Source organism: Cucurbita moschata, unplaced genomic scaffold (genome assembly GCF_002738365.1).
Source record: "Cucurbita moschata cultivar Rifu unplaced genomic scaffold, Cmos_1.0 Cmo_Scf00017, whole genome shotgun sequence".
Classification (NCBI taxonomy): domain Eukaryota; kingdom Viridiplantae; phylum Streptophyta; class Magnoliopsida; order Cucurbitales; family Cucurbitaceae; genus Cucurbita; species Cucurbita moschata.
In genome coordinates, this window is record NW_019268533.1 from 2,013,409 (window position 1) to 2,026,967 (window position 13,559).

Below are 13,559 nucleotides of genomic sequence, written 5' to 3' on the forward strand. Positions count from 1 at the left end.
GGGGGGGTGGGGAATACGGTAAAAGATCCATACCAATTCCTTCAATCAGGGATTTTCATGTTCTACTTGGGTGTTTTGACTAGAGAGTTAGGAAGGCGGTTGACTCCACCCCCTCGTAGCGAGACACTCGAGCTCTTTGTGTTACTGGCTTTGAAGAGCAGATTTGTATCGAGAAACACAACCACCACGGTGATGTCGTCGTGGAAATGGCGACGAACACCCCGGTCAATCTTCTTCAAATCTGAGTACCTCATTTCTCTTTTCTTTGCAGCTAGTTGGAGAGCAGCTCTGACCAGTCTTCTTGCACTTCCCTGCAAAAAGCACAAGTGAAACATGATCTTAGCTTCTCTCTCCTGTTACCCACAAAATGGTCATGTAATGACACTATAGGAAAGGATAGAACGGTGCAAATTTATAACTCAGTCCTTGGTATCAGAGTCAAAAGAGCATGGAAATAAGAGGTGAAAATCAATGGCCAATGCACATTAATCTAAGAATCAGTTGGTGCAAATTTATAGACAATAAAGGTGGAATGCATGTTCATGATAGCCATCCAAGATACTTCAAGCAACATTCCTTCAAACCACAATGGACAAGGCTGCTCATGTCATGAGCACATATAGATTGTTTAATGCAAAAGGTGATGAACCAAAAAAATTTAGATTGAAATCTCACACTTTGAGAATGGCTATGAACTATATCGACTGCTTCCTGGTTGCTAAGGTGCTCCCACAACCCATCTGATGCAAATATAATAAATTGATCATCTGGCTTCAACTGGGTCTCAGAAATGGCTGGTTCAGAGCTCAAAATTGGCTTTATGAAGGGCTCCCGAACTCGAAACTTTAAATACAGAGGTTCTTTATTGAACTCGGCTTTTTTCAAGTACACATCGCCTATGGATCTGGAGATCTGTAATGGTAAAGTCTTGGAAGATTAGAATCTCATATTGAATTTAAACCATAGACCGAACAAGAAAGCATGTTCTCCAGATATGTGTCTAAGAGTTATGTGAAGCATTGATAGTTAGACAAGCTCTCATGCTAGTGTATACCGTTCAATGATAAAAACAGCCATATTCATTTCTCTCTAATGTCAATTACAAAACACAACCGAAACAGAAAGAAGAAAAGAAAGGCTTGTCTTTTGACATTCTAATTTCTCCAAAGTGAAAGGAGGAGGTGTTATGGCTATTTTCTCCCATAACTGGCTAACTAGGGAGAAATGATGCCCGTTTCCATTCGATGCAAATGACTATCACTCACCGGTTAACTTTTAGATTGCATAATGATTGAGCTATCAGAAAACAGTTTGATCCTTAAAAGTACGAGTTTTATTATGTAACACCCAAGCTCACCGCTAGCAGATATTGTCATCTTTTGGGCTTTTCCTTTTAGGTTTCCCCTCAAGGTTTTAAAATGTATCTGCTAAAGGTTTTCACATCCTTATAAGGAATATTTCGTTCCCCTTTCCAACCAATGTGGGATCTTACAATCCACCCCCCTTGGAGGCCCAACGTCTTTGCTGGCACACCTCCCGATGTCTAACTCTGATACCATTTGTAACACTCCAAGCCCACTGCTAGTAAATATTGTCCACTTTGGATTTTCCCTTCTGGGGTTCATTTCAAGGTTTTTAAAACACGTCTCCGAGGTTTCCACACCCTAATAAAAAATACTTCGTTCTCCTCTCCAACCGATGCAGGATCTCACATATTAACTCTAAAGTTATTAATTTTTGCTCATCAAAAGAATGTTTCATGTTCTTTCTAAACCACAGTACACCAAAACCAGAAACATGCGGTCGAAATCCTGAGCTACTTCCATTTTCCCTCCAAAATTAATCCAAATGAGTCTTGATTACATATCTAGAAGGAAGCACAATGTGTGGAGTTGAAGGCAAGCTGGAGTCAGCAGGATACTGAATCTGTAACTTCAAAGGATTGGCTGTCTGTTCTAACTAAACTGCTAATGAAAATATGAGGGAGGAGTCAATTTTCAAAGTCAAAGAACCAGTGTGTAACAACCCAAATCTACCGCTAGCAGATATTGTCCTATTTAGGTTTTCCCTTCTAGGCTTCTCCTCAAGGTTTTAAAACGCTACGAGGGAGAGGTTTCCACACCCTTATAAGGAATGCTTTGTTCTCCTCTCCAACCGATGTGGGATCTTACAGGACTACTCATTCTTAGCGTGCCCTTTAGGTTAGAGAATCCAGGTATTCTAATTTGCTCAAAGTGTAGAGCAGGAAATAGCTGGTTGAAACAGCTAGCACAAGAAAATTTCAATCATTGCTTGTACTTGTTCAATGCTTCGGCTTATAGAAAATAAGAGCAATACAGGAAAGGGAAAGCAGACACAAAGCCGACCATTCAATTACTCGTAACATACAAGAGAAGTGCAAAGATCTGTACTAACTAACCTGTATTATGCCCTTCACTCGCCAAACATTATGCTTTAGAACCACAATCTTTGAGTCTTCAGGGTGTAAAGATTGCAGCTCTTGCCTCACCGACTCATTAGAAACATTGTGCTCTGTCGATAACTGAACGGCGAGAACCTCCCCAGTCGCCTTCACTACTCTACCCAAAACAGCACGTGAATCACCTAGATTTGCAACATAGAGAGTCCCATCACAGATTACACCAACTAGACAGCATGAACCAACAGCTGCAATTTGAGGATTTGTTGACCATTGCCTTTGAACTATTGAAAGAAAACCATCTTCTGTCGCTTGGAATGCCTTGCGTATTACATCCGCAGACATTGAATCTTGCTCAGAAGTAAACCCTACAGAAGAAAGATCAACAAAATTTTCAACCATCTATGATGTATCCACCCAAACAGATATGACAGAAATATTCCCTTTATCACATATGAAGTGAGTACTTTAATTCAGAAAACTATAGGTGCAAAGCAGAATCTTCTATCCTGGTAAACATAAACCCAAGTGAACTCATGAACCTTCTAAATGATCCATAAACTAGTTTTTTTTTTTTTTTTTCCTCCATGATCAAATAGGAATGAACAGAAAATATAAAGCTGCAATAAGAAATTTCTGAGTTTTGAATTGATGCAGAAAGTAGATGTCTCACTCTTGAGATGCTGGAAGAGATGATCACAGATATACCGAGAAGTCTCGGGGCCTCCATGGCCATCATACACACCAACAAACGTTCCTCTGGGGCCAGACTCGTGTGTGCTCAAACTGCCTGACTCAACCTGGCTCTGATCTTCAAGCAAATTGTTGGCTTGAACCACAGACATTGAAAACTCACCATTCAAATGTTGTCCACTATCTTTGTACCATAGCAGCCCGTCCTGCCTCCCCTTGATATCCCCCGCCACGTACCGATCGGAGCTCGGTCGGAAACAAGCCCTCAAGAAATCCATGAACTCCGATAACATCCCTCATCTCATCCAACAAATCCTCCACATCTAAAACAAAAATCTTCCCCCTAAGTGATTCTTTTTAAACCCAGAATTTCCAATTGCACAAGGTTTTGTTCTTCCCCCTTGTTTTATATTCCTTGTCTTTCTCAGCCAAACACAACGTAGATAATGTAGTGAGAAAACATTACCACACAAATGGATTGACCATTCTTTATCCCTCTGCTAATCATAACAATCGGGGTCTAGGATATATTTTCCAAAACCCCTCTCTGTTTCTTATCCCAAGCAGAAAGCCCAGGCAAATTACTGGTCGCAAACAATGAACAGAGAAAAAGAAATCAAAGTCGAAGATTAAAGAGGTTTTTGAAACACAATAGTGATCAAAGCCAAACCCACTTCCTCCACCAGATTATTGTACGGATTGGTCAGAACAAACACCATCAATCTAGAACCAAGCCTACCAATTCACATTCAACAAATTAGACCCAGAAACGATTCAAATTCAGAAATGGAAACCCAAAACCCCAATCAATAGAACCAGTCAAAAACTTAACCAAAAGGGAAGGGAAACAAACAAAAATACCAGGAAATTCAAGAACAGTCGAGAAGAACAAGACGAAGAAGAAGAAGAAGAAGAAGAAGAAGAAAACTATGGAGATCTGAGGAGGGGGATGAATTGCAGAGGTTATATAGAGGGAGATCTGGGTGGGTTCTGGTTTTTGGTTGCTCCTCGATGGGATTTAATGAAGGAGGAGGAGGAGAAGATGGGGGTGGTGGCTGAAATGGGGGGCGGAGGCGACCCTGGCGGAAGGGTGTGGGTGGGGAGACGGAGGAGAGGGGTCGGTCCCCTGTTAAAGAGTGACAAGAGATAACTTTTGAGGCCAGCGAAGCGAGGGTCCCTAGCGAACAGTCAGCACACAGACGCGTTTGAGAGAGATCCAGAGACAATTCATTCCCCCAAGGCCTATAAGAAAGTGGCATTTTTGGTTTTAACGTGGCCTGCCCGTCACACCATTCTGCTTCCATTTTTGTCCTCTTTCTATTTTTCTCTAATTTCCATATTTATTCTTTTTTTATTATTAAGATTTCAATTTTTTTTTTTAATTTTATATCATTTTAAGATAATTAATCACATTATTTTCTTTTCATTAAATTAAGTTTGAGTCTTTTTTAATTATTCTTTATATAATAATGTGGGCAAATTATTATATAATTATAAACGTATAATGAATTTTTAATAATCACCGGTTATTAAACTTTTAAGGATATCTGGAATATTTTTTATTTTTAATATTATATTATATTATATTTCTAATATGTTTAACAATTTTAAAATTAATTGACTTAATAAGTATAAAATTAAATTTTATGTTATAATAAAACTCTAAACGTTGAATTTTAATTTTAATGTCTTTGTGATTTATTTAAAAAAAGTGTTAAAATATCTGGTATATTTTTTAAGAATATAGGTTATTAAACTTTTAAGAATATCTTGTATATTTTTTATTTTTTATTTTACATTATGTTTTTAATATGTTTAACAATTTTTAAATTGATTGATTTAAGAAGCATAAAATTAAATTTTAATGTTCAATTTTAATTATAATGTCTTTGTGATTTGTAAAAAAAAAGTGTTGGAATAGGTTAATGACCTATAAAACACAATTAAAATTTTAAGTAAATTTAAATATTTTTAAAATAATTTTTAACGTTTAATAATCTATTTATATTTAAAAGTATTGAAGTTACCAAATAGAATAAATTTAAAATTAAATAAGTAATTTAAAATTAAAAAAAAAAAAAAAAAAAAAAAANAAATTTAAAAATAAAAAAAAAAAAAAAAAAAAAAAATTGGTCAAATGGATGGGGTTGGGTTGGACAGACGCCACAGTGGAACTTTCGTGGACTGAAACCCACGTGTGAACGCGTTCGGTTGCGACAAAAGAAAGGCACTGTCGACGGGATAAATTATAAAGAATTAAAAAAATAAAACTTTATATTCTAAAAACATTATTAAATTTTATTTTCATTAATACATTTAAATAATAGTGTCCACGAGTTAGGTTTGGTTGAGTTAAATAAAAAATCTTTTAAAATAACTCAAAATTTCGAGTTTATTGTGCTGGTAACTCAAGCAACCCGAATAAAATAAATAACCCAATTTAATCCTCTATTTTCGAGTTAGATCAGTCTTTTATTATTATTATTATTATTATTATTTAAAAAATAACTTTATTATCGAAACAATTAAATATTTTAATTTTTTTAAACCGGTAACCCTATTATTGTCCTATCCAACTAAAAAACGTCAGTTTGCATATCGAACCGAATTTTATTTTTTCAAAAAACTTAACCCAACTCAACTTTTATGATCTGTCTTGTATAGTTCGAATTACTTGAGTTGTCGTGTTATATGAACACCTATTTTTTTAGATTTCGAACAAATTTTTTAAACTTTTAAATTCGTTCGTTTAAAAAAATTAAAAAGTATATAAATCGAAATAGTTTATTACACTTCCATTTTACTTTCCTACTAGGTAATATTAATCCATCAATGTATTTATGTATTAAATTTATAGCCAAGCACTTTTCTTTTTTAAAAAAAAATTAAAAAACATTTAATAATGTATTAAATTAATTTCAGTCAATTACTTGCCAAATTGCTGTTCGAAAAATAAATGTAACATTAATTACAATTTATGTATAATTTTGACATTACGATCTTATATTATATAAGCTAAGGGGTACATAGGTATTCTTGTATTTGTAAACACCTATTTTATAGATTTAAAAAATTATAATTAATCTCATCCAAGTTTGGATAAATTCCAACTATAGTATGAATTTAATTGGATTTATAGTTTCTTTTTTTTTTAAATTAATATATATATTAATTAAAGCCCACAAAAACCTCCTCTTACTTTTTTTTTTCTAACCAAATTTATATAATATTTAACAAATTCGCTAAATTAATAAAAATACTCATTATTTTTATATTTTATCTATAAAAAAATTCATAAATTTACAAATACTTTAAATTAAAATATATATATATATATATTAAAGATATCTTGAATTAAAAATAAATAAAAAAGTTATTATCATTCAAAACTATTATTATTATTTTTAAAAGCTAGCACTTTTCAAACGTGGCTATGTTTATATACTAACAATAAATAAATTTTTAAATTTTTAAAAAATATTTTACGATTTTTTTAATTTTTAATTTATGAAATAGATTTGAAAATTTTGAATATCTGACTTTTTGATTGTTTGATTGAGTAGACGTCAAATCTCAATTTGGCAAGTCGTCTCTTGTTATTAAATAAACAAATTGCAAAAAAAGGATAAAAATCTGTAAATGAAGGCACATTTTCATCTAAAATAATAAATATAATATAAATATTTTAACGCTAAAGTTACTCTTACGTGTGATATTCACCATCATTTAAATTAAGTTAAATGAATTTTTTAGTCAATATATTCAACTATTAATGGAACCGTTTCTAAAATTCAAATATTATCGTCCTTAATGATAAATAATAAAAATCAAACACGACAAGTTGTACGTACTCTCTCCGAAAAGAGTCTCCTATTTCACTTTTCAACTAAAACGATACTTTAAAACATGATTTGAATTTACATTTCTCAACGTTGAAATCTTCCCTCCTTTATATATATATATATATATATAGATATTGAATTAAATACAAATTTTGTCAAAGTCGGGTCAATAATAATAAAATTATCGTTTAATTTTATTTAGTACAACAAAAAAAAAATACAAAATCAAGTTTTAGGTTTTTTTTTTTACATGGATGGAGAATTTTAACTTTTGAGATTGTTACTGGGAGTAAGTCTCACGTTGGTTAATTTAGTGAAGATCATGAGTTTATAAGTGAGGAATATATCGAACAAAGAACGGTGAGCCTCAAAGGTATAGTCAAAAGTGACTAAAGTATGGAATAAAGGGTATAATTTGTTAAATGGCTCCAGAGAAAGGAGTCAAGCCGCAGTTAAGGGTCGTAAAATTATATCTTTAAAAAATAACATTAACATAATTAACCTTTATTTAAAAAAAATATATATATATATATATATAGTTTCTCTACACCGCTAGCCGATATTGTCCGCTTCGACCAGTTACGTAATGTAGTAAGCTAACGTTGTAAAAAACGCATGTGCTATGAGAGGTTTCCACACCGTTAAAAAAAATGGTTCGTTCCCCTCTCCAACGAACATGAGATCTAAGAATTTACCCCATTTGAAGTCTAGTGTCCTCGTTGACACTAATTCCCCTCTCCGATCAGGGATCTCACAATCGACCCCTCCCAGAGCTCAGCGTCCTTGCAGGCAAACCCCTCGATACCCAGCTCTGATACTATTTGTAACAACTCACACATATAGTCCGCTTCGGCCAGTTACATAATGCCGTCAGCTCAAGTTGTTAATACGCATCTTCTATAAAAGGTTTTTATACCGTTAAAAAGAATGTTTCGTTCCACTCTTCAACCGACGTGTGGTTTGTGAAGCTTTTAAAGAGCAGCGGTGAGATGAATGGCCCACAATGCAGGGCGGCTATGGATAAGTGGAGATGAAGAGAAGTAGGAAGTAGGAAGACGGTAAAGGAAGGACGACAGGTCGTCAAAGGTGGTACGATCCATATGGACCCGTCGTCTTACAGAAACACAGTGGGGAACTGGGTCTACAATTGGTTGGTTTCAGAAATTTGCAGAGGATTGATTTTGGTTCAGAAATGAGCAATGGTATGGACTCGTTCTTCTGATCAAACAGCTCATCTATGGTCCCTCCCTCCCTCCCTGCCCTTTGATTTTTACAGCTATGGTGCGTCGTCGTGTTGCGCACGGGTAAGAATTGCATGCCTCTCGTACGAGCGAGCGGACTTTTCCTGTTTATAGAACAACGAGCTGTTACAATGACTATGTGTATAGTCGCAACATGCCTAACAATTTACGACCTACTGTATTGGATGGACCCTCCCTGCGAGATTCTGTATCGATTGAGGAGGAGAATGAAACACTCTTTATAAGGGTGTGGAAACTCTCCTTTGTAGATGCATTTTAAAAACGTTGAGAGGAAGCCCGAAAGGAAAAGCTCAAATAGAACAATATATGGTAGTGGTGGGCTTGGACGGTTATAAATGGTATCAGAACTAGACATCGGTGATGTACCTGCGGGGAGGCTGTTCTCCGAAAAGGGATAAACACAATGTGATGTACTAATAAGGACGTTGGGCCTCGAATGAGGTAGATTTTGTGGGGGTCCCACATCGATTCGAGAAAGGAATGAGAGCCAACAAGTCGTAACATGCATGATAATTGACGACCTACTAGGATGGGCCCTCCCTGCGAGATCTCATATCGATTGAGGAGGAAAATGAAACATTCTTTATAACCACGTGGAACCTCTGCTGTTTTAAAAACTTTGAGGGGAAGCCCAAGAGTGAAAGCCCAAATAGAATAATACTGTAGGCTAGCAGTGAGTCTGGACTGTTACAAATGGTGTCAGGCCTAGATATCGGACGATGTACCTGCGAGGAGGCTGTTTTTTGAAAGGGGTAGACATGATGCAGTGTGCCAGTAAGAACGTTGGACCCCAAAGGGGTAGATTTGGTGGGGTTCCACGTCGTTTGAAGAAAGGAATGAGTGCCAACAAGGACACTCGATCCTGAAGGGGTGAATTGTGAGATATTCATATCAACTGGGGAGGAGAACGAAACACTCTTTATTAAGGGTGTTTAAACCTCTCACTAGCAAATGCGTGTTAAAAACCTTGAGGGGAATACGGACGTTAGACCCCGAAGGGGGTGGCTTTGGTAGGGTCCCACGTCAATTAGAGAAAGTAATGAGCGTTTTCGTGTCTACCCCACATGAACGAGTGTTAAAAACGTTGAACGGAAACCCGAAAGAGAAAGCCCAAAGAAGACAATATCTTCCAACAGTAAACCTGAGCTGTTACACTCCCCAACTTGAAAGCTCTGTATTAGAGCTTTCGTGCTAGGTTACTTTCAACTCTTGATATGGACTAAGACAAAGACAATGAATTAAAGAAAAGTTTTAAATCGTGGCGCCGCCGGGGATGAAAGGCACGTTTACCAGAAAAGCAGCAAATCAAAGCCCAAAGTCGCGGTCGCCACCGCCGGACGTGCATTAAAGCCGGCGGGCGGCGGCGGCTGACTGTCTCAATGGAATCGATTCCTTTTCCCATTTTCATGACAGCCACAGAATTTGGCTGTTTCTAATGATTTGAGCAATGACCACTAAAAGTTGAGGCAAAGAATATCGTTGATGGGTGTGAATGAGACGAGAAAAGCTTCCACGAGAGGAAAATGTAGGCCTCTAATTCCGATATTATTCATTCAAAGCTATAACACTATCCAAATCGTGGGTTCGAGTGGGTTTGGCTTAGCCATCGATGTCGAGTAGAAGAGACGTAGGTGGACAATTGTCCTCCCTTCAAATTGGAAGACTAACGTAACAGCTCAAACCCACCGCTGATAGATATTGTTCACTCTGACTCAACGGTTTTAAAATATGTATGTTACCGACATGTTTTCACATCCTTATAAAAAAAAATGTTTTGTTCCCCTCTTCAACAGAGATCCACCTTCCTTAGGGGCCCATCGTTCTCGTTGGCGTTGGCACACTCATGTGTGTGAAGGCTTGGGCTGTTATAATCCACTCATAAAACTTTGAGATAGTAGTTAGTAGTTTATTCACCAAAACACAATCTCTTACTGTTTGATGTGACTCGGGGACAAATTAAAGTGAAGCTTGTAAGCATGTGATGTCGAGGGATATATGTACGTGATCTTGAAATATGAAATTACGAAAATACATAAAAAAAAAATAATTGTTATCTATATCAACAAGGTACACCTTACTTTTAAAAGTCGGTAATTTTTTAAAAAAATTATCTTGAAAAAAATACGAGAGGCAAGAAAACCAATAAATGAAGCCAGGGAAAAAAAAGATACGAATCCTACCGACCATATGAAATAAATGTCCAATCAATCATTTTGATGTAACAATAGCATATGGTTTAAAATTATTCACGTTTTCTTATCCTAAAATAAATAAATAAATAAAATAAAATAAAATAATTATTTTTCAAACCCATCATATTGTCTGTCGTACTCAATTTAATAATTTTATTCTAATATATTTGTAAATATTATAGACTTATTTTTCAATTTATTCATTTCAAATACGTCCGTTATCGCTTCAATATTTTATAATAAAATAAAAAAAGACGTTTGTTCATGAAATCAATATGCATGATGGACGCAAAATAATCGTTTTTCTGGGAAATTTTAAGAAGTATTTTTTTTTTTAAATGGATATTTTAATTTTACGGGCACCTAATGACCCAGACATTCTCTGGCATATGAGGTTACCCAACATAGAATTGCTGTAAGTAGAACTTACTTAATTATAAAGTTCCTAGGATTGAATAATCGAGAATGAATATGCATCTTGTTGGTACAGATAGCGACTATCAATTTTTTTAATCTTTTTCTTAATCGTACTCTTCAAATCACTCTCATTCAGATATGGTCTCGATTTATTGTCACATAAAATTTTAAAATATGACAAAAATTAAAATTACACAAAATCACGTGTTAAAAATACTTAAAAAAACGAATCATATTAAAAAATAATATTTTTGGTTCTTATTTTAAAAATAATTAGCTCTTACATCATCTAAAAATAATTGTGATAATTTATATATTAATGAATAATAATTTTGTGGATGAAAAATATATTATATATTATATATTAAACGGCTTTTTCAATGGCTGAAAGGGCAAAGAAAATTTGAAGAGAAAAGGTGACCTTCTTGAATAAAACTGATGCCTTCAAAATCGATCATTTATTTAAAATGAATAATTAATGTCAAAATTTAATTAATTTGAGAGAGATTTATATGTCGTGACCCTTTGAAAATTAGTTATATTTAAGTTTAGGTTAAAATGTTTTCGTCGGGATTGGGTTGACATTTTTTAGTTGGGTCAACGACCAACTCAGCCCTACATTTTAAAATATTAAGAATATTTAAAGTTTGTAACAGATGAGTTGTGACATGTAAATGTTACATTTGAGTGGATTTTAGTTATTAACTAACATGTTCGTAAATAAATATAGTTTTTAAAAGTAATTATAAAAGAAAATTATAATTTAACCGTTGAGTTGTGAACTTTATTTGGGTTACTCGGGTTACCAATTCAACCAACTCAAATCGTGGACACCAAAATAATATTTTAAAAAATCTCCAAACTTCATATAAGAACAAAATCTCGAACCAGTCTCAAAAAAAAAAAAAAAAAAAAAAAAAAAATAATGAAGTTCGGAGATTCTCGATAATAAATTTTTTTATCATGATTTTTTTTTAGATGCAGGTGCATTGTATCGGAAAAAGCTGAGAGGAGCTACCTTTGTGTCTTTGTTTGTGATTTATTGTGCGGTGCATTTTATGTACTTGAAAATGATTGAAAACGACTTCCTTCATTTTGGGAAGGTGAAAAAAATTAGTAGATATTTATTACTGTGACGTAGTTGTGATTTTTCGTTAGAATACGTGAAATTTAGCTGAAAATAACTTAAATTTTTTTGATAGTATCATCAACATTTATGTATCGAGTTTTTTTACTAGATCTTGCACGAACTCACCGTAGTGGTAAAAACTTCTCCAAATTTGGTAATCAATTAATTTGTAAAAACTTTACGAACGTTTTCATCATATATGAACAGAGTTATTTAACAAAAACGTCACGATATTTATTTATTTAATAATATCATATGTTTAACGATTAAGATATTTTTTATATGCAAACATGGCATTAATAGCGTTTTTGTGGCAATGACATTTCGTGGATTATTTTATTTTATTTTATTATCGTTAATATTTATATATCGACAAAAAATCAAATTACTGATATAGAAAATTCGCGACTTATAAGATATTAGATTTTTTTAATTAAAAAACTAAATAATTATTAAATTAAATAATATTGACTAAATAAAGTGTTTGGTAAAATGTCACACATTAATACTCACTTCCCCTTGTCCTTGCTTGGAAATGAATCTGCCACTCAAAAGGAATAATAAAAATAAACTTTGGATCTTATGCACATATTTTCATTATATATATATATATATATATATATATATATATATATATATATATTTATATAAATAATAATAGGAATTTTTCTAGTCAAACTCAAATTTTGGTGATAATGACTTGGCATGTAATTATTAAATAATGTTGTAAATATAAAATAACACATATAATAATAAATATTTAATTAGATTAGACACAAAATTGTAAAAATACAAATATAATTTTTATAATTTAAATTATTATCAAATTAGTCTAAATTATTAATTTTTTTAAAATTTTTATAGAAAATTTGTTTTTATTTTTAGAAATTAATTACGAACTTAGAAAATTGTGTCCAAAACCGACTCTAGCTACTTTTAGCTGTTGTGGGGATCACTCTATGTGATCGCAGTCGGTTTGGCTACGATTGAACTGTCTCTTCAACTTATTTACTTGCGAACTTCGAAACACATTGTGTAGTGTGAGTTCTTTCGATACTTTGTTCAGGAGCATTTCATGGATCATCAGTGTACTCAGAACCAACTTCATTAATTTGCTCGAGAGGAGGTTTTGACATGATTAGTGCCCCGACTCAATTGCGTAAGGGGACCATTTTTTAATTTCTTTCCGCTTGTAGTAAAGTTCTAATGATCAGAGCCAAAAGAGAGATGAAAGTAGTGTAAGGCGGAAGTGACAGAAGGAGCATTGGGATTCTAGTTGCCTCTCATCTTATAATGAAGTGCGGAGATGGAAAGGTTTCCGATATTAAAGATTAATTGATATATTATAAATAAAATATTAAAAATCTCATATATTCATCTTAATTATTAATTTAAATAATTTGTATAAATTTTTTATTTATAAGAATATCTGCCGGTAACAGAATTTTATCGATATAAATATATTAATCAATTAAATATTACCGGAAAAAAAAAAAAAACTCATAAACAAATTGAACTCCCAAGCTTTGCAATCTGAGCTGAACATTTCAGCAAAAGCAGTCGTTGGGCCGATGGGCTTTCAGCGCACAATCAGACGCTCGACAG

At 33.6% G+C, this 13,559-nt stretch overlaps 1 protein-coding gene across 1 annotated transcript; it reads right to left on the reverse strand.

Moving 5' to 3' along the window:
* Nucleotides 1–52: 52 nt before the first annotated feature.
* LOC111455628 (probable protein phosphatase 2C 60) lies at nt 53–4,360 on the reverse strand. The gene is made up of 4 exons (XM_023097368.1): nt 3,093–4,360; nt 2,420–2,787; nt 676–912; nt 53–311 (listed from the first exon to the last, which is right to left on the reverse strand). The coding sequence occupies exons 1-4, from the start codon at nt 3,403–3,405 to the stop codon at nt 63–65; spliced, it is 1,167 nt and encodes a 388-aa protein (XP_022953136.1). The 5' UTR covers nt 3,406–4,360; the 3' UTR covers nt 53–62.
* Nucleotides 4,361–13,559: the final 9,199 nt, after the last annotated feature.

Excerpts from the sequence above, each read along its gene's own strand:
- LOC111455628 (XM_023097368.1), bottom strand. The coding sequence starts at position 3,405 with ATGTTATCGGAGTTCATGGATTTCTTGAGGGCTTGTTTCCGACCGAGC. Across the intron at positions 913-2,419 it reads GAGTGAAGGGCATAATACAG|ATCTCCAGATCCATAGGCGA; the intron begins GTTAGTTAGTAC and ends TTACCATTACAG. Across the intron at positions 312-675 it reads TTCATAGCCATTCTCAAAGT|GGAAGTGCAAGAAGACTGGT; the intron begins GTGAGATTTCAA and ends TGCTTTTTGCAG.